This window comes from Mastigoproctus giganteus, chromosome 4 (genome assembly GCF_048544385.1).
Source record: "Mastigoproctus giganteus isolate SK-2022 chromosome 4, ASM4854438v1, whole genome shotgun sequence".
Taxonomy (NCBI): Eukaryota; Metazoa; Arthropoda; class Arachnida; order Uropygi; family Thelyphonidae; genus Mastigoproctus; species Mastigoproctus giganteus.
This window is the reverse complement of record NC_143578.1, coordinates 68965009-68992801: the sequence shown is the minus strand read 5'-3', so window position 1 is coordinate 68992801 and position 27793 is coordinate 68965009. Positions and strand designations below refer to the sequence as shown.

The window sequence follows — 27793 nt, the reverse complement described above, 5'->3', positions numbered from 1 at the left end:
TTTGGGGAATACAATGTATATAGAAAGGATAGACAGGACAGGAGGGGAGGAGGGGTTATGCTATTAATTAAGAAACACATAAAGTCAAAGGAAGTGAAGCCAGTTGACATCGATGGACAGGGCAGTGTCGAGTCAGTTTGGTGTGACATAAGCATAGGGAAATCAAAATTGAGAGTAGGAGTGTGCTATAGGCCTAATGACTCTGATGAGTATAATAATATATTGTACAGGGAAATAGAGTGGGCCAGTAAATCAGAGAGTCTTATAATGGGGGATTTTAATTTCCCAGATATTGACTGGAATTTGTGGGTTGGTCACTCGCACACTAGCAAGGCTTTTGTGGATTTATTGGATGATTGTTTTCTACATCAGCATGTTCGTGAGGCAACAAGAGGGAGCAATACTCTTGATCTGATTATCAGTAGTGATTCTTCATGCATTAAGAACCTGCAGATAAATGAACCACTAGGTGGCAGTGATCACAGTGTGTTGAAGTGGGATTTACTCAAGGAGGTAACTGCCATCAGAGGTAAAGGGAAGGGTTTTTGTTTTCGTAAAGGCGACTATGATGGTCTGAGACAGTATTTAAATTCTATACAGTGGGACCAACTGATGATGTTACCAACAGCAAACTCAAAATGGGAAGCATTCAAGGAACTAATCTTGGTGGCTACCAGGCTTTACATACCAACTAAGAAATATTGTTCAAGGTTTAGGCCTAAATGGTTGTCAGATGGACTAATGGGACATGTGGCAGAGAAGAAAAATGCATGGGATACATACAAATTAATGGGTGACATGGAAGCCTATGATAGATATAAGTTGGTCTGTAACCAAGTCACAAAGGAGATTAGGCAGGCAAAGGCAGACTACGAAAAATCCTTGGCAAAGGATGCAAAGAAAAACAGAAAGGAGTTCTTTACATACTTGAACTCGAGAAGGAAAGGGATGAATCAGATTGGTCCACTGGATATTGATGGTTCAACAGTTGAGGATCCTGCTCAGGTGGCTAACAATCTAAACGAGTATTTTGCATCTACATTCACGCATGAGGAGTTATTCAGGAAGGAGAATGATGTAGGTAAAGTAAACATTGGCAGTGAGCTGGATGATTTTGTAATAACTGAGAGGAAAGTGGAGGAGAGATTGTTGAGGATAAACATAAAAAAGGCACCTGGGGTGGATGGGATCTATCCAGTTATATTAAAGGAGGCAGCAAAGGAAGTATGCAAACCCCTAGCCATAATTATGAGAGCTTCTTTGGACTCAGGAGAGGTACCCATAGACTGGAGATGTGCAAATGTAACCCCAATTCACAAAGGAGGATCAAAGGCTGACACAAGTAATTATAGACCTGTTAGTTTAACTTCTGTTCCAGGTAAATTAATGGAGGCACTGGTTAAAGAAGCACTGCAGGATCATCTAGACAAGAATTCAGTTATAGCTCAGATGCAGCATGGTTTTGTTAAGGGCAGGTCTTGCCTGACCAATTTGATTGGATACTATGATGTAGTCACAAAAGAACTGGATGCAGGGAGGGAATAACTTTGATATTATATATTTGGATCTTAGAAAGGCTTTTGATACTGTTGCACATGGAAGACTGCTGCACAAATTGGAGCAGTGTGGCATTGGAGGCAAATTGCTGCTATGGATAAGGGGATGGTTGAGTGGCAGAAGACAGAGAGTGGTAATCAATGGACACTGCTCAACGTGGACTAATGTTATTAGTGGAGTTCCTCACGGTTCAGTGTTGGGTCCATTGTTGTTTTCGGTGTTTATGAATGATATTGATGATGGGATATCAAGTTTAATGTCTAAGTTTGCAGATGATACAAAGGTTGGCAGGGTCGTTAAGGACACTACTGATGCTATGCTGCTGCAACAGGATCTGGAAAGGTTGAACAGATGGGCTGAGAGGTGGCAAATGAAGTTTAACATTGACAAATGTAAAGTACTACATATGGGTAACAGTAACCCCAGAGCAATGTATCAACTCTGCGGTACTACACTGACAGTGGTGGAGAATCAAAAGGACCTGGGGGTAATTGTGCAGGCAGATATGAAGTTCTCTGAGCAGTGCAGACGAGCTGCAAGAGTAGCTCATGGTGTCTTGTCAATGATATACAGGAATTTTTCTAGCAGGGATAAGGAGGTGATTATTCCCTTGTATAAGGCAATGGTTAGGCCACATCTTGATTACTGTATACAGGTCTGGAGGCCTCATTTCAAGAAGGATGTAGAGCTGCTGGAACGGGTACAGAGAAGGGCAACAAGATTAGTAAATGGAACAAAGGGTTGCTCTTACGAAGAAAGGCTTAAGTTTTGCAAATTACAGAGTCTGGAGACTAGGCACCGGCGAGGTGATCTGATAGAGGTGTATAAGGCTTTGAATGGTTTGAGCATGCTCAATGCCAATGGGATTCTTCATCTTTCTCAGAATAATCACCTCAGAGGGCATAAATTCAAATTGAGGAAGGACGGATGTCGGATAGATGTGCGGAAATTTGCCTTTGGCCAGCGGGTGGTTGGTTGGTGGAACCGACTTCCATCACTTGTTGTTGAAGTTGATAGCCTAAACAAATTTAAAGCTCAACTGGACAGGTATTTCGAACGAACGGAGGGGTGAAATGGGAGAGGGTTTTTTTTTTTTTTTTTTTTGGCTGATGCTGAATAAGCTTGCTTTCTTGCATCATATGCCTCTACTAATGCTAATGCTAAATGAAATCAAAATTTGTCGTCGAGTTTTGCCTTCAAGGATCACAATATTACAAATATTACAATATTTACTGAAAAATAATTTATTTGAATTGTATCCAAATTTTGTTACTGTTTTGAAAATTATATTAACCTTACCAATTAATGTCGCATCTGCAGAAAGATCTTTCTCAAGATTGAAAATAATAAAAAATTACTTGAGATCTAGCATTAGTCAAGAACGATTTACCTCCTTAGCCATTTTATTATCGAATCCAAAATAGCCAAAAAACTAAATTATGATGATATTATCAACGAATTTGCTATAAAACATGTAAGAAAATGAAAAAAAAAATCACATATTGTGACCTTATTCGATTAAGTCACATACCAAATTGTATTTTATAAGTATATAAACAATTATTTTTCTTATTTGATTTATTAAAGATTTTTTTGTGATTAAAATGTTAATTTTATTAAAATAATTTAATTATTTATCATTTTCATGTAATCCTTACTAAACCAATTTGTGCAATGTAATAAATATCAAAATGCAATAAATTATTTTTGTTGTATGAAATTTGTATCAAGGTCCCGCAAGTCAACTTTGCACCGGGTCCCGCTTTTGTTCAGGCTGGCTCTGCATGTACTTCTCCTTCCCTTGAAGGCCTAAGTGTAATTCTTCTCTTGAAGCCTTCCCAACCATAAGTATATCTTTAATTGGAGAAATCTATTGAAGGATGAGTCTTTCAAGGAGTTTATAGCAGTTGCTAAGTAAGATGATAGGATGATAAATGGAACGCAAGGCTATGTCTAACCCTTGTTTTTTTTTTTTTTGAAATTGCCAAAACTTTTGCCCGAAGCCATTTCTTTGGTATTTTCTTTACTCTGGCTATTTCGGAAAGGAAGGGGACAAGCCCGAATTTGCTGTTTGGGCCAAGATTCTCTAAAAGTTCAGGAACGATATTATCACAACCATATGTCTTACCTAGACACATTCCTTCTTTGAAAAACATTTCTTTAGTTTCTTCCTAATTTTTGTCAAGTTTGCAGGTTTAATAAATTGTGAAGTGCAGTCAGTTCTGCTATTACACAGTACACGTGTTCCTAAAAATCTCCACGTTATGTTATTTCACACACTAAAAACAACATGGTTTATGTGAAAAATAGGCAGAGCACTCAAAAAAAAAATTTTTCTATATGGTAAGTAAAACACTAAAAAAAAGTTAGAAACCCAATAAAATTGCTAACACAAGTTTAAACATCTTAAATTTCTAATAAATAAATAAATATTACAGTAAATATAGTAAATATTACAGTAAATATACCTTGACAAGATATGAAGTTTGCTTGTTGGAAGTGGGTGTGTGAAGAATTGTAGCTGGTGAGTTATAGTGAAAAGGTAGAAGGAGGATTATCATTATTAGGCCAAAATGTTGTTACACCCAATGTGGAAGGGTGTGACTCACTGGCTTGCTTTTCTTCTGCTCTGTCTTAAAATAGCTATCTAGCTTTTGTTGCTTTTCCTGCTTCCTTCTTTCATACAGGAACTGCCTGTATGGTTCCAAACTGGTCCGAATGTCATGAAGCACTATCCTACTACGTACAGCATTATAATCATTATCTTCAATCTACTGCAGATGCTTTTCAATCCCATTTAAAGCAAACTGATAACTCTGCTGTTTTAAGTTCTTGTGGGGTGGCCTGCTGAACTTTGTCATCATCATCCTCATCTTGACTTTCTACTTAGCTGGCTGCAACAAATTGTTGCAAGTCTTCAGTAGATAGATCCTTATTGTGAGACTAGAAGCCCTTCTGCATCTTCATTTTATACTTTCTTGAAATCAACTCCTTTTGTAAGAGCAACACAACCTGCTTTGATTTGTTTTAGTTGCTCTGAAGATTGGAAGCCTTCAAATTCATAAATTAAACCAGGGATAAGTTCTGCTGTACATGATTCAAACAGTCTTTCGTTACATCATTCCAGGCTTCTACAATCATATCAATGGCAACTTTGATGTTAAATCTCTTTCAAAATTCTATAACAGTTTGGGCCGTGTCAACTTCAGTAGCAGTAATTAACATCTTTAATGTTTGCCTTAAATAGTAAGGCTTAGCATTAGCATTAGTAGAGGCGTATGATGCAAGAAAGCAAGCTTATGCAACATCAGCCAAAAAAAAAAAAAAAAACCTTCCACTTCATCCCTCTGTTCGTTCAAAATACCTGTCCAGCTGAGCCTTAAACTTATTTAGGCTATCAACTTCCACAACAAGGGATGCAAGTCTGTTCCACCAACCAACTACCCGCTGGCTAAAGGCAAATTTTCGCACATCTATCCTACATCTGTCTTTCCTCAATTTGAATTTATGCCCTCTCAGGTGATTATTCTGAGCAAGAGGAAGAATCCCATCAACATTGAGCATGCTCAAACCATTCAAAGCTTTATACACCTCTATCAGATCACCTCGCCAGTGCCTAGTCTCCAGACACTGTAATTTGCAAAACTTAAGCCTTTCTTCTTAAGAGCAACACTTTGTTCCATTCACTAATCTTGTTGCCCTTCTCTGTACTCGTTCCAGCAGCTCTACATTCTTCTTGAAATGAGGCCTCCAGACCTGTATCCATACTCAAGGTGTGGCCTAACCATTGCCTTATACAAGGGAATAATCACCTCCTTATCCCTGCTAGAAAAATTCCTGTATATCATTGACAAGACACCATGAGCTATTCTTGCGCCCGTCTGCACTGCACAGAGAATTTCATATCTGCCTGCACAATTACCCCCAGGTCCTTTTTATTCTCTACCACTATCAGTGTAGTACCACAGAGTTGATACGTTGCTCTGGGGTTGCTATTTCCCATATGTAGTACTTTACATTTGCTAATGTTAAATTTCATTTGCCACCTCTCAGCCCATCTGTTCAACCTTTCCAGATCCTGTTGCAGCAGCGTAGCATCAGTAGTGTCCTTAACAACTCTGCCAACCTTTGTATCGTCTGCAGACTTGGACATTAAGCTTGATATACCATGATCAATATTATTTATAAATACAGAAAACAATAATGGACCCAACACTGAACCCTGAGGGACTCCACTAATAACATTAGTCCACGATGAGCAGTGTCCATTAATTACCACTCTCAAACACAACACCAAATACGGAGGATGCGGAAAGGTCAGGGAATGACTACCGCATATCCCGGAGCAATATGGCCTTAGTTTCTAATGCTCCTGAAAACCAAATAACAAACAAATAACAATCAAACACAAAGACATCCCCCGTGGCAATATCATGTCCCATCCCCCATTGTTCTACAAACATCTTGCAAGCAGTGCATTTTAAAAGGCTGTGATTCAGAGGGCAACCCCCCCCCCCCCTCAGTTCTCCTCTGAGCCACAGCACTCCCATTAGTTTGAGCCTTTTGCTTTGCTGCTCTGGTCTGAGTCATGATTTCTATTTAATTTCAATAAAATTTCAATACCCTAAACTTGTATCCCAATACAGTTATAATGCTATATATATTTTTCATTATCAAGTATTATCTACGAGTTCCCTTTATATAACTTACGAATAAAGTAATGTATTAATTAATTATGTCACGTTGTAATCTAAGTCGTTATATGTATTTAGTTAAAGTACAATTTAATTGACAATGAAGTTTAACAAAATTAATAGATTTTACTGATTAATTGACAATATTATATTATATACTATACTATATTATACTAATGCTATCTAGTTCGGGATATACGTTGTATTGTATAACAAAGGCGGCAAATTACGAACGGTAAATCGACGGACACTTAAGTATTAATTAACTTCCAAATCTCGCTGCCTCAATTCAGAATAAATTAACGATCCTGACTAGGTCTATAAGCTACTTATAGAAAATAATTTGATGTACCAATTGGTCAATAAAGCGGCTACATATGGCTAAAAAACTTCTCGTTCAGCAGAGCTGCAACTTGTAACATGTGGATTTGATACCCTTACCGATACTTTTATGCAATTACAAGGCCGAGTAAAGAATAAATACACCAGATTAATCAGAAAATCACAAAATAATGCTATACTACTAAATTTAAATCAAAAGTTTTAGAAAAACAATAATTTCAAATCAATAAATAAGAAAATCCACTTAGCAGCTTTGAACACGTCTGGCTCCCACTAGCCTCATCAGCCTTAAATGCTGCCATCACACCCTGGTCAAGGGGCTGAGTGGAGAGGTTCTGTTCAGAGGTAAAACAATGACTGTTATATTCGGAGAGAGTTCAGCAATCATCTGAGGATGGCTTGGTGCATTATCAAGAATTATAAGAATTTTAAAATCTAAGTTCTTCTTCTTGCAGTAATTCTTGAAAACATCATGGTAAGCTTCAACCAAAATATCAGTGAAGATTTGCCCAGTCATCCAACCTTTCTTGCTAGACCTATAGTGAACACCAAGGCTGGATTTCACAATTCCTTTTAAAGCTTGCAGATTGGCAGAGTGATAAACCACTACTGGTTTTAACTTCGTCTCCACTGCCTTTGGCGGTGATGCAATCTTTTGCAGCCTTAAATCCTGAGGCATATGCTTCTGCCTTAGAGATGTAGGTCCTCGAAGGCATATGTTTCTGATTTGTACTGTGTTGTACCACAGGTGGAAATGCTTTTGTGACTTCCTCATCTGCACTTGTGGCTTCGCCAGACAGCTTAACATTGTGAAAAGAGTAGCATGTTTGAAGCCACTAAACCAGCCACTACTATCATTAAAAGGAGTCACTTCTGCAGGATTTGGTGATTTCAGCTTGCTCTGTTTTTTTTTTTGTTTGGTCTTCAATCCATGTGCTTAGCAGTCTTTTCATTTCTTTTGTTTCTTTAGGTATTTTTATAATTGACTTTGCGGCACTTGGAGTTGTTCCAGCTATACATGTAGCTTTTATTTTCGTGGCATTGTCTCTGATGGAGTGCAATATGAATTCATTTAAGCCTGTTGCTCTCAAGAAATCACTTGTTTTTTCATTTCTTTCAAAAGTTTCTCTTCTATACTTAATGCTTTCCTTTTGCACTCACTGCTTGGTTTCTTGGAACCAGGACATTTACCCACGTTTGGGATGTTGTATGAATACTTTTTATAAAGCAAAGTTAACAAATGTGGGAGAACAGTCCAAGACACACACACACACGCACGCACACACATGCACACACACGCGCACACACACACACACGCACACGCACGCACGCACGCACACACACACTTGTGTGTGTGTGTGTGTGTGTGTGTGTGTGTGTGTGTGTGTGTGTGGAGAACAGTCCAAGACACACACTTGTAGGATAACACACATGGTGAACTGATGTAAGAGATAAACGAGGTTAGTGTGTGTGTGTGTGTGTGTGAGAGGTGAGAATAGTGAGAAAAGGTGGAAACACACTAATATCACCTCATACATGAGCTCAAATGTAAACATGTCAAATATTTCCCATTTAGTTGTATTGGTTGGAGACTATGTATGCTTATGTAGATAGTTTAATTAATACTGTAATATATACATACTAATTGACATTTCTGTTCACTGACATTTTTTTTTTGGATTGTAAAATTTAAAACAGTAAAAAAGATAAACAATCAATAATGATGAACATGGAATGAACAAAAATGAAATAAGATTGAGTTTACTACCCGTTTATAATTAGATTGCACTAACAGAAAAGCCGAATAAACCGGGAACTGCAAATTGTTTTTATTGTTTTATGGTAGTGACCTCCAGAAATATGCTCCTCCACTCATGCTATCCCACCTCACGAAATTTCTGTTTGAACAGAAAAATATGAGCTCCTGAAAACGTGAGTCGACCTACAATATCACCTATTATTTTGTGTATACAGTGAATGACAACAATGTCTCCATGACTAATACAGCTACAGCAAATGTGAAATATAGCTCTCACACATTTGAAGTTTGACATTTTTTAAGCTTCATAAACTTGTATGTATTGCTGCGCAGGTCGCCATGTTCAGCTTGGTGCTGTGTTTTACATTCACCTGGTGTTACTCGCATATGAAATCTCACACGAGTTAATGCAAAAATCGCGTTATAGTCATATTGTTCCCTAATATATCAGTTGTATTGGATCAAATACGTGTTGCTACAATATGCATTATAGCATAACTGACTGTAACATGAACTAGTAATATTTTTTTCCCAAGAGGATGTTATGAATGGGTTCATGTCAGTTTGCTGCAAGACACTTCTTTGTGGGACAGTTTGGTGTATGACAGTTCAGCGTATGCAACAATTCGGTGCATGACAGTTCAGTGTATGCAACACTTTGGTGCAACACAGGTCAGTGTATGAGACAATTTAGTGAATGACATTTTGCTGTATGTGACAATTTGATGAAAGACAATTGGACAACAGTTTGGTGAGTATGACAATTTAGTGTATCACAAATTAACAAAAGCAATGAAATAAAAGGTTTAGGAAACAAGAGAAATTTTGGTGACTTAGAAAAGAGGAATGCAGAAATTTAGAAAAAATAAAATAATATATTTTTTATCCATTTATTTTGTGTAAAAGGATTCATGCCAATCTTTCTAATAGGCAGGTTGGAAAGTGAGTATATGCCTATTCCAGCATGACTCCATCCATATTGCAACACCTTTAATCCAGATAAGATTATTTATTAATTTTTTTTTTAACATACCCGCTCAGTTGAATTCTATGCTTTTCCAAGAGCATGAATTGGTTGATGGTCAGGAAGCTAGAAGTGAATTGACAGGCACAGAAATCAAGTGACAGGAACAGAAATGATGATTATCAATGTGAAAGTGTTAAGCCTTACAGCTGTTTTATTAACATGGACTGGTTGAATGTTGTGAAGCCAGAAGTAACTCATTTACACAGAAACCACAGGAAATGAAAGTTAATGAAAGTAGGTTCCTTTTTTTTTTTTTAACGAGAACTCTGAACCCTGTTCTGTCCCAGCAATTTGGATTTGTTGAGGTTGGGAAGTTGCAAGAAATTTATTGACTGACACAGAAAACAAAAAGGTTATTAGTGTGCTATTTTTTATTTATTTAGTTTTATTTTGAGGCTTACATAGCCTGTGCTGTTCTAGCAGGTTGGGAATTCAGAAGGAACACCAGAAGAAACTTATTAACAGAGAAACTACAGGAAAGCAAGGTTATTGACATTCACTTTGCTTTTTCTTTGTTTTTTTTGGGCTGCTACTGCAGCCTATGCCAGTGTGATTTTGTTCAAGCAGTGTGATTTTGTTGACAGAGTTGGGAAGACTAAATAAATTTATTGACTGACATAGAAAAAGAAGAGAGGATAAAATAACCTGACAATTTTTTCTTTTAATAGTATGTACTGATCAAGGGTTGGGAAACCAGAAAAAAGTTATGATCAAAGAAAAGTGATCATGATACCATCCTTGATATAAAATATCAAGAACGGTATCATGTTCACTATATTCACCATTTATAACAATGCTTGTTAAAAGTTTTTGTATTTTCTGTCTTGCTTTGTTATACATAACAAAGGGAAGTTATACATAACATGGGAAGTTCTGTTGTACATAACAGAAAGGAGTATATGATGAGAGCCTTGTCGATCAATTCGGCCCTGGAAAGAATGTGCAAGGCTCAAGGGGTAGAATTTTTTTCAGCCTGGACTGTACTTGTTAACACTCCTCACCATGACTTATGGAAGTGAAACTTGGGCACTCACCAAAAAGAATGGAAGAGAAGCTGAGAACTACACAGCGAAGAATGGAACGAATCATATTGGGAATCAGACTGTTAGATAAGAAGAGAAACACATGGATTAGGCAACAAACTCAAGTAAAGGACATTCTTATCAAAACTAAAGAACTAAAATGGTCTTGAGAAATAGAGTGGGCTAGTAAATCGGAATGTCTTATAATGGGGGATTTTAACTTCCCAGATATTGACTAGAACTTGTGGGTTGGTCACTCACACACTAGTCAGACTTTTGTGGATTTATTGGATGATTGTGTTCTCCAGCAGCATGTTCGAGAGGCAACCAGAGAAAGTAATACTCTTGATCTGGTTATCAGCAGTGATCATTTGTGTATTAAGAATTTGCAGATAAAGGAACCACTAGGTGCCAGTGATCACAGTGTACTGATGTGGGATTTACTTAAAGATTTAATTACCATCAGGAGTAAAATAAAGGGTTTTTGCTTCCATAAAGGTAAGTAGAGTGGTCTCCGACAATTTTTAAATTCTATACAGTGGGATAAACTGACGATGTTACCAACAGTAAATTCTAAGTGGGAAGCATTCAAGGAATTAATCATGGATGCTACTAAAAGTTCATACCTATTAAGAAATGTTGTTCAAAGTTTAGGCCTAAATGGTTATCAAATGAACTAAAGAGACTCGTAACAGAGAAGAAAAATGCATGGGATGCATATAAATTATCAAGCGACTCAGAAGCCTATGGCAGATATAAGCTAGTCTGTAATCAGGTCACAAAGGAGGTTAGGCAGGCGAAGGCAGATTACGAGAAATCCTTGGCAAAAGATGCTAAGAAAAACAGCAAGGATTTCTTTACTTATATAAACTCTAAAAGGAAGGGGATGAACCTGATTGGTCCACTTGACATCGATGGTTCGACTGTTGATGATCCTGCTCAGATAGCAAAAAAACTGAATGAGTATTTTTGCATCTACATTCACACATGAGGAATTATTAAGGTTTGAAATTGGCAGAATGTTATCAAATTGTAGCAGGATACTTAATGATTTTGTAATAACTGAAAGCAAAGTGGAGGAGAAATTGTTGAAGTTAAACTTAAGAAAAGCACCTGGGGTGGATGGGATCTATCCAGTTATATTAAAGGAGGCGGCAAAGCAACTAAGCAAACCCTTAGCCATAATTATGAGAGCATCCTTGGACTCAGGGGAGGTTCCCACTGACTGGAGATGTGCAAATGTATCCACAATTCACAAAGGGGGATCGAAGGGTGACACGAGTAATTACAGACCAGTTAGTTTAACTTCTGTTCCGGGTAAAATAATGGAGTCGCTGGTTAAAGATGCATTGCAGGATCATCTAGACAAGACTGCAGCAATAATTCAGACACAGCATGGGTTTGTTAAGGGAAAGTCTTGTCTGACAAATTTGATAGGATATTATGATGTGGTTACAAAGGAACTGGATGCAAAAAATAATTTTGATATCATATATTTGGATTTCAGGAAAGCTTTTGACACTGTTACACATGGAAGACTATTGTACAAATTGGAGCAGAATGGTATTAAGGGTAAGTTGCTACAATGGATAAAAGGATGGTTAAGTGGGAGAAGACAGAGGGTGGTAATCAATGGGCGGTGCTCTTAGTGGACTAATGTTATTAGTGGAGTCCCACAGGGTTCGGTGTTAGGTCCAATGTTGTTTTGTATATTTATCAATGATATTGATATCGATTGATATTGATATCAATGATTAAGGCCGCCGTAGCCTAGTGGTCAGGCGCGCGGGTGCATAAGTACACGTGCCTTGAGTGACCGGAGTTCAAGCCCGTGACTACTGAATATGGTGCTGTTTCTTGTATTCTGTCTATCTTGTGAACTCCTCTGATCATTTGGTCGTCCCAGAGTATAAACAGAAAATTTATTTATTTATTATATTGATGAAGGTATATCAGGCTTAATGTCGAAGTTTGCAGATGATACAAGGTTGGCAGGGTTGTTAATGACAGTAATAGCAGTGTGCTACTGCAACAGGATCTAGATAATTTGGGCAGATGGGCTGAGAAGTGGCAACTGAAGTTTAACCTTGACAAATGCAAAGTATTGCATATGGGTAGAAGTAACCCCAGAGAAACGTACCAACTGTATGGTACTATGCTTAAGGTGGTCGAAAATGAAAAAGACCTGGGAGTAATTGTGCAGTCAGATATGAAGTTTTCTGAGCAATGCAGACAGGCTGCCAGGGCAGGTCATGGGGTTTTGTCAATGATATATAGGAATTTTGCTAGCAGGGAGGAGGTGATTGTCCCTCTGTATAAGGCAATGGTCTGGCCACACCTAGAGTACTGTGTACAGGTCTGGAGGCCTCATTTTTGGAAGGATGTAGATTTGCTTGAGCGTGTACAGAGAAGGGCAACGAGATTGGTGAGGGGAATGAAGGGATCCTCTTACCAAGAGAGGCTTAAGTTCTGCAAATTGCAGTGGCTGGAGACTAGGCACCTTTGCGGTGATCTGATTGAGGTGTATAAGGCCTTGAATGGGTTGAGCACGCTGAATTCTGATGGGTTGTTGTTGTTGTTATTTGGTTTTTAGGAGCATTAGCAACTAAGGCCATATTGCTCCGAGAATATGCGGTGGTCATTCCTTGACCTTTCTGCATCCTCCGTATTTGGTGGTGACGGGCTCGAACCCCAGTCTAGTCAAGAAGCGTGTGCTACGCACTGCTGCTCCTTCCCACCTGGCTACGGAGGCACCAATTCTGATGGGATCCTTCCACTTGTTCAGATTATGAACCTAAGGGGGCATAAATTCAAATTAAGAAAAGACAGATGTAGAATAGATGTGCGGAAATTTGCCTTTAGCCAGCGGATGGTTAATTGCTGGAACAAACTTCCATCTGTCGTTGTGGAAGTTGATAGGTTAAATAAATTTAAGGAGGAACTGGACAGGCATTTGGAGGGAATGGTGTGATTTTTTTTTTTTTTTTGGCTGATGCTGCATAAGCTCATACACTTTCTTTCTTGCATCACATGCCACTACTACTACTACATCAAAGTCTCTCAAAGAATTCAACAAATTGTTGTAAGCACAAGTTATCTTTCATAAAATTGTCACATATAGTGAAATGTAATTCACCAAACTGTCATGCAGCAAATTGTTATGCACCAAACTGTTGTACAGTGAATTAGCTTGGAATGAATTGACATTATCTCATCATGGATCTTCACTGGCATCTGGCTTTCTAATGATGATTAAAGCTCTCCTATTGAATGATAGTCTTCAGAAAAGATTGTAGAAATGTGACAGATAAACTGCATCTGGGCTAAAAAAAAAAAAAAAAAAAAGGTGTAACCTTGATTTCTTATAGAGCTAAAGTAGAAATTATTGAAGAATAAGGTAAACTGGCAATGTTGTCAAAATGTAGAAGTCAGCATTCAAGGGATCTCTTTCCACAAAAATTTCAGTACAGCTCTGTAAGGTCTTACAGAGCTGTATTGAAAATGAATATTTGAAGGATTGAAGTGGGAGATATTTCCTCACCATTCCCTGTCCAGACTTGGTATCTTTTGATTTTTATTTGTATAAGGTATTAAAAGAGTTTGTAGGTGGCAACATAATGGGGAAGTCATTGAAGATAGACAAACCGAGTTCTGAACTACAACCACAATGCTTTGTTGAAAAAGGCATTTGAAAGATGATGAAGAAATGCTTAGAGTATTTAGATAAAGAGGAAGCCTATCTTAAGAAGTAACAATGTTTATATTATGGATATTTAGTCCACAACAATTTATTTTAAAATAATTCTTATTTGTACTTGAACAAAAAAAAAAAACTTTTACTTGCATACCTTCATATAAATAATTGTAGCATATGCACATGTATTCAGAGGTATGCATGTTATAATTATTTATACGAATATGGAAAATAAATAGTATTAAAAATGATTTGTTTCGATTAATTTTGATTTTTTGATTTTACATCTCAGCCATAACCTAATCATAATAAACTTATATGTTAGATTTCAGGAGCTGAACTAGGATATCAGTGTGGCGTTCTTGGAAGTGGAAAGGCAGTTGTGTTTAGCAAAGAAGGACAACGGGAGGTTATAACCAGAGAAATCAATACCACTAAAAGCAGGTTAGAAAGAAACAAAAATGATTATTTAATCTTCCAATGTAATATGCCACATTTTGCTTAATTATATACAAAAGTAATGTTCCCCTCCCCATTATCATAATATCATGATTATGCAACTTTGTTTTCAATTTTTTTTTCAAATTTTAAAATAAAATATGTGACATTTAATTATTCTTTTAATGATATTAAAATATGTATATATTAAGTGCAATAGCATCATTAATACACAGCCATTTCTGAATAAACAGAATATTTATAAGGCGGAATCGTTTTAAGTTATATCTCATATTGTGAATACCTTCACAATGAGTTGCCATGATATTGCACTACTTCGAATAAGTAACGCTTCACCTAAGGAGAAAACTAATGTTACTTATTCTCAGATAGGTACCACTACCCAGATGGCACCGTTTGAAAAAAAGGTAAGGGATAATGATTCTCAGTTATCCACACACTGCCTATCAGACCAAGAGAGCAATAAAGAGGTAGGAAAGTGATAGTAGGAGAGGTAGTAGAGGAAGAAGATGCTGATGAAGAAGGAAAGGGACAGTTATTTCTTCAGCTCATTCATGTGATCTCATATTCCTGGAATGGGCAGCACTTTCCCAGTGAGGGGGTGGGGTCTATTGTTACCCATTCGAGGAGCCTCAGTGGCCATAAGGCCCCCTCGGGCGGCACCGTTTCAGGGCTATTTGGCCCCTCCTCAGTGGGTGGGTAGGTATCCATTACTTCTTAAAAAAAAAAAAAAAAAAACATCTGGTCTCATTTGCATTCATTAAAATGATCTTATATCCCAATAGGGTTAATCTCACTCAGAAACATTCCGTGGAGGGCCCCATCCATGTGACTACCTGCTCAGCAAGCAGCCGCCTGGAGTTGGCTTGCCCTACATGAATTCTCAAGTCCTCCACCTCTTTCATTCTTCCATCCTTATGCAGCTTTATTTTAAACGTAATCTGCCGCATTGTCGGGAGAGGGACCATTTGCCTGCAGCCAGCTTGGTCCATATCACTTCTAGCCTAAGCTAAGAAGATTACTACTCCCTAATCCTTAGCTTTACCACCTAAGCTGCACGTACACCCAAGTTTAAACACCAAGTGCCTCTGCCATAATCTATTGTTGCGTCTAACGGGAGATTTATTATTAACAATTTGTGATCTGTGAGGGAGCGTGTCCCAGAAATATTTACATGCCTTACTCTGGTTGCTTTGCTTGCCATATAATCCTTGGTGCATATATGTGGTCTATTCTTGTGCCTACTGTGCCCCTAGTCCATGTTGCGCCATGTGCTGTGGGATTGTGCCAACGCCATACATCTATGAGATCACACTTTAGACAAATGTCGTGCAATTCCAGAGCACCCCTTGTCCCCCTTGTAGGGTCCCCCCATGCCACTATTATCTTTGACTGGATCTAGGACACAATTCCAATCGCCCCCAAGGATATTCCAACGTGTGCCCATCATAAATGGATGCAGATTATTAATTAACCGTACCTGTTCTGGAGCAGCGTTTTGCGCATATACATTTATCAACCGTATTGTATGGGAATCTAGTTTCCAGTCTATACAGACTACCCTACCTTCTACCTCTCTTTGAAGGTTGCTAAATCTTCCTACAATGGGTGGTAGGATTATGATGCCGACCCCCCTGGCATTTCTTGTGCCAGAGCTCCAAAAGCTTAAACATTTAAATAGATTTTGAAATTTTTGTACTTGTACTTGTAGAATATTATGCATGTGGCTTTCCGGAATAAATAAAATTCTGATACCCATTAATAATGTCATTCTCCAGATGTGATGCTGTGTGTGCCCCTGGGAAAAGCCCCGGACATTTAGGGTTCCGATAATTACCATGTGTATTGCTAATGGGTCTGCCAAGGGGTTTCACCTATTTTGTTTGGGATATGCTAAGGCCGTATAGGGTTTTACCAAACTCTTGTCTTGCCCCGCAAACCATTTGATTCGGGAGTTACTTAATTGCTGTGTAATTTCTAAGAGGGTCTGTCCTACCAAATTACCGAAGAAAATATCTCTCTATATAAATTGTATTCTCTCCATTTTTCCCTCTCCGGTTTGCTGTAGTATTATTCTAGGTTTCCCCAGACTTTACTCCCATTCTGTTAACTTTTCCCCCAGCTTTCCTGACCTAGCGGTACATATTTCGTTAAATGTTGTACCCCGATTAGCTTTACCCTGCCTTCCCCTAATGGCACTTCCACTTCGGAGTCCTCTGAACTCAACTTGCCCAGATCTTCTGCGAAGATGTTGTCTTCCTCTGTGGTTTGCTTCTTCCTCTTTTCCCCTCCTCCTACCTGTTCTCGCTCTCTATTTTCTCCCCTCTTCTGCCTTCTTGCTGTTTCTTCTGTTTCCATTAAGGTGGGGGTGACTTGTTTTATGTCTGTGGCCCCCTCCTCTTTTTCTGTTATTAAATTCGCTGATTCTGTTAATGGAATTTTTTTCCCTTCCTGTGGCTTTAGAATGATCATGTTTTCCTCTCTCGAGCTCTTTTCCCCTTCTTTTTCTTCTCCTCCTCTAGTGGCATCTGCGTATGACCTCACTGAGCAGCTGCCTGCTTTGTGGTTTGTTTCCCCACATTTGCTGCATGGTTTTGGGCAGTCGCTACTGATATGCCCAACTTCCCTACAGTCAAAACACCGCCCTTTTGCAATTCGCCCCTAGATGGCCAAACTGCCACACTTCAATAACTTTTTCTCCACCCCTCTGTAGTTCAAAACTAGTCGGTTCCCCATAATATATATGATATTGGGGACCAGCTTCCTCATTTCTATTTGTATCGTGACTTTGCCTGTGTATAGCTATGGGAAACCCTCCCACGCGTGCATATCTATTCATGTAACATTCCCGTATGCGTCTAATGCATTTTTTAAGTATGTGTTTGATATTTCAATCGGATACTGTTCTATGGTTATATACTTCCTGATACTGCCCACCAAATGGGGGTGTATCATTTGGTTCTCGAAAGGAAACCCTCTGAGCAGTGTGTCCCTGGTCACACAGTCCTTACATAGTACTTGATACTTCCTCAAGGGCAACAAAGTGAATCCCTGTAGTCTCGATAGGCTCACGCATTTTGCTAATCCCTCTATTACCTGCCTCAGTTCATATTCTGTATCCAGAGTAAACTCCAGAGTTCTTTCACGTATGTAAAAATTCATCTTGGAAAAAAAAAAAAAAAAACCACAAGAGTGCCCGCAGGCACTTAATCCCACCCTGTGAGCTTTACCAGGGTCAGCAAAGAAATAAACTTAATGTCAAAACTTACGGTCTCCAGAAAATCTTCCCTCTTTTCGAAATAATACCCGACGAAGTAGTACCGTAGCAAAGTCCGTTGGCCCTTCTTCGGTGGGTGGGTTCGGGTACCTACCACCCAGACGGCACCGATCTGAGAATAAGTAACATTAGTCTTCTCCTTAGGTGAAGCGTTACTTATTCGAAGTAGTGCAATGTTATGGCAACTCGTTGTGAAGGTATTCACAATATGAGATATAACTTAAAACGATGCCGCCTTATAAATATTCTGTTTATTCAGAAATGGCTGTGTATTAATGATGCTATTGCACTTAATATATACATAGTCTAAATTCGCTCGCAGCTTGAGGCTTTAGCCCTAAATGCATTTTAGTCTAAATACATCATACACCATCAGGCATCTCTCATGTTGTGGAGTTATACTTCATAACTGTTTTGCCATGATTGCATCACTTGGGTACCTACCCAACCACCGAAGAAGGGCGAAATAGCCCTGAAACGGTGCATCACTTGGGCACTTACCTACCTACCTACCTACCTACCCACCCACCCACCCACCGAAGAAGGGCCAAATAGCCCTGAAACGGCACCAGGGGGAGCCTGATGATGTCCGGAGTTTCCAAGAATAGGTAACAACAGCCTTCTCCACTGGGGAAGCGTTGCCTATTCGAGGATTTCATGTTTTTGAGTGGTGTGAGTTGAAGGAGTTACTGTACCTTTCATTCTTCTACACCGTTTCTTTTCCTTTTCCACTCCTACTATTACTTTCCCTCTACCTTTTTGCTTTTCTAAGTCTAATAGGGACAACTGGATAGTCGAGTTATTATCCCACACAAATACAAAATAGCCCTGAAACGGTGCCGTCTGGGGAGATTGATGGCCACTGAGTTTCCTCGAATAGGTAACAACAATCTTCTCTACTGGGGAAACGTTCCCCATTCAAGGAATATATGAACTTTGAGTGTGAATTGAAGGAGCAACTGCCCCTTTCTTCCTTCTACGGCATTTCCTTCCTCTACCTCTCCTACTGTCACCTTCCTACTTCTTTATCTCTTTTCTAAGTCTAATAGGGATAGTATGAGGATAACCGAGAACTTTATCCCATACCATATTTCAAAATCATGCCGTCTGGGTGGTGGTACCTATCTGAGAATAAGTAACATTAGACTTCTCCTTAGGTGAAGCGTTACTTATTCGAAGTAGTGCAATGGCAGCTTGTGAAGGTATTCACAATATGAGATATAACTTAAAACGATGCCGCCTTTTAAATATTCTGTTTATTCAGAAATGGCTGTGTATTAATGATGCTATTTCACTTAATATATACATAGTCTAAATTCGCTCGCAGCTTGAGGCTTTAGCCCTAAATGCATCTTAGTCTAAATACATCAGGCATCTCTCATATTGTGGAGTTATACTTCATAACTGTTTTGCCATCATTGCATCACTTGGGTACCTACCCACCCACCGAAGAAGGGCCAACAAACTTTCAAACGGAGCTATTTCGGCAGATACTACTATGAAAAGAGGGAAGACTTTTGGAGACATAAGTTCTGATATTAAGGTTTTTTTCTTTTTGCTGACCCTGATAAAGTTCTCAGGGTGGGATTAAGTGCATGCGGGCACTCTGTGTTGGCTGGTTTTTTTTTTTTTTTTTTTTGTTAAAGATTAGTTTCTACATAAGCGAAAGAACTCTTAGAGTTCACTCTGGACATGGAGTATGAACCGCGGTAGGTAATAGAGGGATTAGCGAAATGCGTAAACCTATCAAGATTACAGGGGGTTTATTCTGCTGCCCGTAAGGAAGTATCAAGTAGTGTACAGGGACATATTATTGAGAGGGTTTCCTTTTGAAAACGAAATGGTACACCCCCATATGGTAGGCAGCATTAGAAAATACATAACCATAGAACGTTATCCAATTGAGATACCAAACACATATTTGAAAAATGCATTAGACGCATACGGAAAAGTTACACGAATAGAGATGCATGCATGGGAGGGGTTCCCAGAGCTATACACGGGCAAGGTTACGGTACAGATAGAAATGAGGAAGCCGGTGCCCAACATCATATTAGCATTAGTAGAGGCATTTGATGCAAGAAAGCAAGCTTATGCAGCATCAGCCAAAAAAAAAAAAACAAATAAAATAAATAAATAAAAAATAACCACTTCCACTTCACCCCTCTGTTCGTTCGAAATACCTGTCCAGCTGAGCCTTAAACTTATATAGGCTATCAACTTCCACGACAAGGGATGGAAGTCTATTCCACCAACCAACCAACCACCCGCTGGTTAAAGGCAAATTTCCTCACGTCTATCCTACATCTGTCTTTTCTCAATTTGAATTTATGCCCTCTCAGGTGATTATTCTGAGCAAGGGGAGGAATCCCATCAGCATTGAGCATGCTCAAACCATTCAAGGCTTTATACACCTCTATCAGATAACCTCGCCAGTGCCTAGTCTCCAGACTGTAATTTGCAAAACTTAAGCCTTTCTTCATAAGAGCACCTCTTTGTTCCATTCACTAATCTTGTTACCCTTCTCTTTACTCGTTCCAGCATCTTACATCCTTCTTGAAATGAGGCCTCCAGACCTGTATACACTACTCTAGGTGTGGTCTGACCATTGCCTTATACAAGGGAATAATCACCTCCTTATCCCTGCTAGAAAAATTCCCATATATCATCGACAATACACCATGAGCTACTCTTGCAGCCCGTCTGCACTGCTCAGAAAACTTTACATCTGCCTGCACAACCACCCCCAAGTCCCTTTCATTCTCTACCACTGTTAGTGTAGTACCACAGAGTTGATACGTTGCTCTGGGGTTGCTGTTTCCCATATGTAGTACTTTACATTTGTCAGTGTTAAACTTCATTTGCCACCTCTCAGCCCATCTGCTCAACCTTTCCAGATCCTGTTGCAGTAGCATAGTGTCAGTAGTGTCCTTGACAACCCTGCCAACCTTCGTATCATCTGCAAACTTGGACATTAAGCTTGATATACCATCATCAATATCATTTATAAATACAGAAAACAATAATGGAACCAATACTGAACCCTGGGGGACTCCACTAATAACATTAGTCCACGATGACCAGTGTCCATTGATTACCACTCTCTGTCTTCTCCCCCTCAACCGCCCCTTTATCCATAGCAGCAATTTGCCTCCAATGCCACACTGCTCCAATTTGTGCAGCAGTCTTCCATGTGCAACAGTATCAAAAGCCTTTCTAAGATCCAAGTATATAATATCAAAGTTATTCCCTGCATCCAATTCTTTTGTGACTGCATCATAGTATCCAATCAAATTGGTCAGGCAAGACCTTCCCTTAACAAAACCATGCTGTGTCTGAGCTATGACTGAAGTCTTGTCTAGATGATCCTGTAGTGCTTCTTTAACCAGTGCCTCCATTAATTTTCCAGGAACAGAAGTTAAACTAACAGGTCTATAATTATTTGTGTCGCCCTTTGATCCTCCTTTGTGAATTGGGGTCACATTTGCACATCTCCAGTCCATGGGTACTTCCCCTGAGTCCAAGGAAGCTCTCATATTTATGGCTAAGGGTTTGCTTACTTCCTTTGCTGCCTCCTTTAATATAACTGGATAGATCCCATCCATCCCAGGTGCCTTTCTTGTATTTATCTTCAACAATTTCTCCTCCACTTTACTCTCAGTGATTACAAGATTTTCTAGCTTACTGCCAGAGTTGAATACACCTCTGGCATTCCCCTCGCTGAATAACTCCTCATGTGTGAATGTCAATGCAAAATATTCATTCAGTTTGTTAGCCACCTGAGCAGGATCATCAACAGTTGACCCATCGATATCAAGTGGACCAATCTGATTCATCCCCTTCCTTCTAGAGTTTACATAAGTAAAGAATTCTTTGCTGTTTTTCTTAGCATCTTTTGCCAAAGATTTCTCATAATCTGCCTTTGCCTGCCTAACCTCCTTTGTAACTTGGTTACAGATCAACTTGTATCTATCATAGGCTTCTGTGTCGCGTGTTAATTTGTATGTATCCCATGCATTGTTCTTCTCTGCCATATGTGTCATTAGTTCATCTGACCTCCACTTAGGCCTAAACCTTGAACAATATTTCTTAGTTGGTATGTAAAGCCTAGTAGCTTCCAAGATAAGTTCTTTGCATGCTTCCCATTTTGAATTTGCTGTTGGTAACATCATCAGTTGGTCCCACTCTATAGAATTTAAATACTGTCTCAGTCCATCGTAGTCGCGAAAGCAATAACCCTTTCCTTTACCCCTAATGGTAGTTACCTCTTTGAGTAAATCCCACATCAGCACACTGTGATCACTGCCACCTAGTGGTTCATTTACCTACAGATTCTTAATGCATGAAGAATCACTACTGATAATCAAATCAAGAGTATTATTCCCTCTAGTTGCCTCCTGAACATGCTGATGTAGAAAACAGTTATCCAATAAATCCACAAAAGCCTTGCTAGTGTGTGAGTGACCAGCTCCCAAATTCCAATCAATATCTGGGAAATTAAAATTCCCCATTATAAGACTCTCTGATGTACTGGCCCACTCTATTTCCCCGTACAGTTTCTTATTATACCCATCAGAGTCATTAGGCCTATAGCACACTCCTACTCTCAATTTTGATCTCCCAATGCTTATGTCACACCAAACTGACTCGACACTGCACTGTCCAGCAATGTCGACTGGCTTCACTTCCTTGGATTTTATGTATTTCTTAACTAATAGCCTAACCCCTCCTCCCTTCCTACCCTGTCTATCCTTTCTGTAGACATTGTACTCCCCAAATTCCAGTTCTGCATTCCTTATATCTGTGTGACACCATGTCTCTGAAATCCCCACAATATCTGCCTTTGATGTTTTGAGCAATACCTCAAATTCATCAAATATATGTTATGGGAAACTGGCTAGTTGTGAACTATAGGGGGGGGGGGGTGGAGAAAAAATGTTTGAAGTGCGGCAGCTCAGACCATCTAGGGGGTGAATTGTACGATGGGCGATGCTTTAACTGTAGAGAAGTCGGGCACATCAGCAGCGACTGCTCAAAACCATACAGCAAATGTGGGGAAACAAACCACAAAGCGGGCAGCTGTTCAGTGAGGTTGTATGCAAATGCTATCAGAGGAGGGGAGGAAAAGGGAAGTGAAATGAGCTCGAAAGGGGAAAACATGATTATTTTAAAGCCACAGGGAGGAGGGAAAATCCATCGATAGAACCAGCGAGAGTAATAACTGAAAAAAGAGGAGGAGAATGGGGTCACAGATATAAAACAAGTCACCCTACTCTAATGGAAACAGAGGAGATAGCAAGAGGGCAGAAGAGGGGAGAAAACGGAGAGCGAGAACATGTGGGAGGAGGAGAAAAAAGAAGAAGCAAACCACAGATAACATCGTTGCAGAAATTCTGGACGAGTCAAGCTCAGAGGATTCCGAAGTAGAAGGGCCATTAGAGGAAGGAAGGGAAAAGCTAACGGGTGTACAGCATTTAATAAAATATATACCACTAGGACGGGAAAAGCTGGGGGAAAAGTTAATAGAATGGGAGCAAAATCTGGAAAACCCAGAATAATATTATAACAAACCGGAGAAGGAAGAATAGAGAGAATACAATTTATGTGGAGGGATATTTTTTTTGGGAATTTGGTAGGACAAACTCTTTTAGGAATCACACAGCAATTAAACAACTCTCGAATCAAATGGATCATGGGGCAAGAACAAGAGCTTGGCAAGACCCTATATGGCCTTAGTATATCCCAAACAAAATAGGTGAAACTCCTTGGTGGTACACATGATAACTATTGGCACCTTAAATGTTCGGGGCTTCTCCCAAGGACGCACACAGCATCATATTTGGAGAATGACATTATTAATGGGTATTAGAATCTTGTTTATTCAGGAAAGTCACGTCCATAGCATTTTACAAGTAGAAAAATTTCAAAATAGATTTAAATGCTTAAGCTTCTGGAGCTTTGGCACAAGGAATGCCAGGGGGGTCGGCATTATAATCCTACCATCCATTTTAGGCAGATTTAGTAATCTTCAAAGAGATGTAGAGGGCAGGGTACTCTGTGTAGACTGGAAACTAGACTCACATACAATACGGTTGATAAACATGTACGCGCCAAATGATGCTCTAGAATGGATACGGTTAATCAATAACTTGCGTACATTCCATTCATGATGGGCACACGCTGGAGTATCCTTGGGGGTGACTGGAATTGTGTCCTAGATCCAGTCAAGAACAAAATTGGCACGGGGGATCCTACAAGGGGGACAAGGGGTGCTCTGGAGCTGAATGACATTTGCCTAAAATATGACCTAATAGATGTATGGTGCTGGCATAATCCCACAGCAAATGGTGCAGTATGGAGTAGGGGTACAGTAGGTACAACAATAGATTATGGCAGAGGTACCTGGCACCTAAATTCAGCTCACTTACAGGATGATTGGCGTGACATTGAGGGTCTAATACATGAGTTGATGTAGCTTGAACATTGGACATGGGAAAAGTGGACAAACCTTAAGCAGGCAGTAAAAACAGCATTCCAAAAATCAGCAAAGGAAAGAGAGGTGGAAGGGAAAAAAGCGCTAAGACATCTATATGAAGTAAGGCGATTGCTAGGTTATTGTCATGATGAAATCGGGGTGCAACAGGTGCAAAAAGAAATACAATTACATCTGGAAACACAGCGGAGAATAGAGCAGTCCAAATGCGACTGTGGTACAGGCTTGCTGACAAGAGGGCAGGGTTCTTTTTTGATCAGTACAATAGGACGCAAATGAGCAGCAGCCGTATACAACAGATTCAAGTGGAATTATGTCAATACGTTACTACAAAAGACATCATGGAGTACTTTAATGGAACATACAAACAGATGTATGCAGCATTTCAAGGGCCAGGACTGCCAGCAAGTTGGGAGATGTCACAGTTCTCTGTGGCTCATCGGCAGGAACACAACCAGCCAATCTCTTTGAAAGAAATCACCGTAGCCTTGGGAGAAATGAAAGCAGACAAAGCGCCAGGTCCAGATGGACTAACAACAGAGTTTTACAAGAAAGGCTGGGAGAAGATTGGGCCAGGTTTGGCTGCAGTCTTCTCTGACTTCTTCATGGCCGGTCAAGTCCCGGCAAGCTTTCTGGAGGGCCAGACGGTATTTCTAAGGAAGCAGGGGAGAATGGGCAAAGAGGTGGGAGACTGGAGGACGATCTCACTACTCAATTCAGACTATAAACTATATGCCAAAATATTGAATAATCATCTCAAAAGGCATCTGGGATCCATTATAGGGACAAATCAGACATATGGGGTGCCAGGCAGAGTTATGGGAGAAAATCTGGTTTTCTTAAGAGACCTTCAACCATACTGTCAGCGGAAAGGTTAAAGAATAGTTCTAGCGGTGCTGGACCTAGAGAAAGCTTTGATAAACTCTCTCATAATTATCTTCAAAATCTGTTGTCTACTGCACAGGTGGGTTCACAGCTTAGAGCAGTCATCATCAGCCTATACAAAGGAGCAAGCACCACTCTAGTAATCAACGGATATAGTTCAGACAAAATAAAATTGGAGAGGGGGTGAGACAGAGTTGCCCACTAAGCCCTGCTCTTTTTGCAATGGCATTGGAGCCTGCACTTAAGCAATTAGACAACGCCAGTAATATCAAAGGAATTCATCTTCCTGGATCAAATCCCGACTGCAAATATATAGCCCATGCAGATGACGTTGTTTTAACCATGTCTGATTGCAGTTCTCTGCAGAATGCGCTGGACCTGTTTAGTTATTTTAGCCTGCCTAGTGGTTTATGTCTTAACAAACACAAAACAAAATGCCAACAATGGGGAACGAATGCTCCACTACAACTACCAGTAGGCCTCTCCTTCTCAGTGGAGCCTATCACCATCTTGGGAGTACCCTTTGTAGGACGACCAAAAATAAAAACCCGACAACTATTGAGTTCCTGGGAGGAAAAAATCGTCCAGTGGAACCTAGGCCTATTGTCATTTTCTAGAAGAGCATTAATCTTATGGATGATCCTCGTCTCAATAGTGATGAATATAGTGATGGTCACCACTTTCAAATATATCACACAGAAAAGACTAGATAGGAGACTATTTAAGTTCTTCTGGAATAACAGGCAACAAGAGGTGACGCAGCAAAGACTACATTGCAGAAAGGCCCACGGTGGTTATGAAATACCACAATTAAAGTGGCTGCGGTGGGCATATGTAATGAAGCATGTTCGAACGGCTTTATGGAGCATGCATGTAGCCTCCACCATAATAAAATACCACATGGGAAGGTTCACAAAGTTGCTGGGAGTGGAATATACAGGCCCCACAGCAGAAATAATACCACCCTTATATAAACAGATTATCAAATATCTCCAGACACTATCAGCAGAAGGCCTAGATATGGGAATAAAACTAAACGTCTCAGAAATCTATTGGAAATTGTTTGACTTATACACACAACCAGTACCAAATCCCCCAAGCATGGCACAGCTTAGACAAAACCCAAATGTTTAAAAATCTTCACAAACATATAGGGTATGCGTCAAGATGTGACTTAGCCTGTAGGGTGATTTATGGGCACCTGCCAGTGGAAGTAAACAAGGATAAGTTCCGAGGACACTCAAACACTGAGTGTCAATATTGCAAAGCGTGGGAAACAGTAGACCATGCGTTTTTCTCCTGTCCAGCTGTACAACATATCTGGAACAAGGTCCACAAAATCATGAAAGTACTGCGATTAACAAGAGATCAGGTGCTATTTTTGCAATTTCCGGAGCCTGTCTCCAGAGCCACACACATCTTGATGTTCGTAATAAATGAAGGAAAATACCAAGCATGGAAGATTAGGAAGAGAAAAATAGAGGGAACATGCATGGAGATATACAAGTACGTCATCCAATCCATGCATGCTGCAATTAGGAGATTTCTGGTGTTGGAACTACTTCAATAGGGGAACCAGAAATTCCTAAAACAATGGTGTTACCCTACACCACTTTGCCGGCTAGCAAACAATGAGGTCGGTGTGCAGCTTAGGTGATAAAGCTAGGGACTGGGAGGCAGTGATTTACTTAGTTTAGGGTAAAAGGGATATGAACCAAGCTGGCTGCAGGCAAATGGTCCCTCATAGGTCGATAAGTGAAGGAACTGCTCTGTTTAACATTCGGAAATGATCACATCATTTTTAGAGACTTTCCGCAATTCTGACCAGCCTGATCAGCAGATCTCAATCACTGTGATTTCTGGCTATGGGGATACCTGAAAGACAGAGTTTACCCTGGTGGCATACAGATACTTGTCAATTTGAAAGCAAGCATTAAACAGCATATAGCCAACATCCCCAATGAGATGCTACGCGAAACTGTCGCACACAGTCCTCTGTTTTCCGAATGTCATCTCAAGTGAAGGAAAGCACATAGAACAATATCTGTAGATTTCTAAGTTCTGATATTAAAATCTAATCCTAAGTTAAGTATTCAATCTCATGTTTACAGTGCCAATTTCTCCCCTGGTGGTGGAAATTTGAACTAATTTTTTTTTCTCCTACAAATCACTTCCTCATACCCTAAGTGACATACCCACCAATTTTCACAGTGCTATCTCTAACCGTTTTGACACTAGGATCTCCTGAATAGAGAAATTTATTTTATAACCACTCGGTATATATACACTGATGTGCAAAATTTAAGGACCAGTCAGGTTTTCACCTGTAGCTTCTCATAGGAGTGGCCTGGATATAGGAAAAGCATACCAAAGGAACCTCGTGAGGTACAGAAATGATGAAGGAAACAACACTAACACAAGAACGGAAACAAAACGGTAGAGGGACTTTATTGAAAAATGGCAACATAGCACTGGCTGCCATGATACAGATGCATCACTGCCAAAGAGGGAACAAAGGGAAGAGGTGGTTCTCAGTAGGAGATATGGCCACCCCTAATGTCGATGCAGGCTTTGTACCATCTGT

The 27793-nt window shown here is 39.7% G+C and overlaps 1 protein-coding gene across 2 annotated transcripts in view; it reads left to right on the top strand.

Annotated features, from left to right (window-relative positions):
- The window catches only part of LOC150086817 (reelin-like), a 1004591-nt gene that overhangs the window by 257658 nt on the left and 719140 nt on the right, over positions 1-27793 (top strand). For both annotated transcript variants that reach the window (XM_090372773.1, XM_090372772.1), the window contains exon 16: positions 14421-14539. In XM_090372773.1, coding sequence (XP_090228899.1) covers positions 14421-14539 — 119 coding nt within the window. The remainder of the gene's footprint in view (positions 1-14420; positions 14540-27793) is intronic.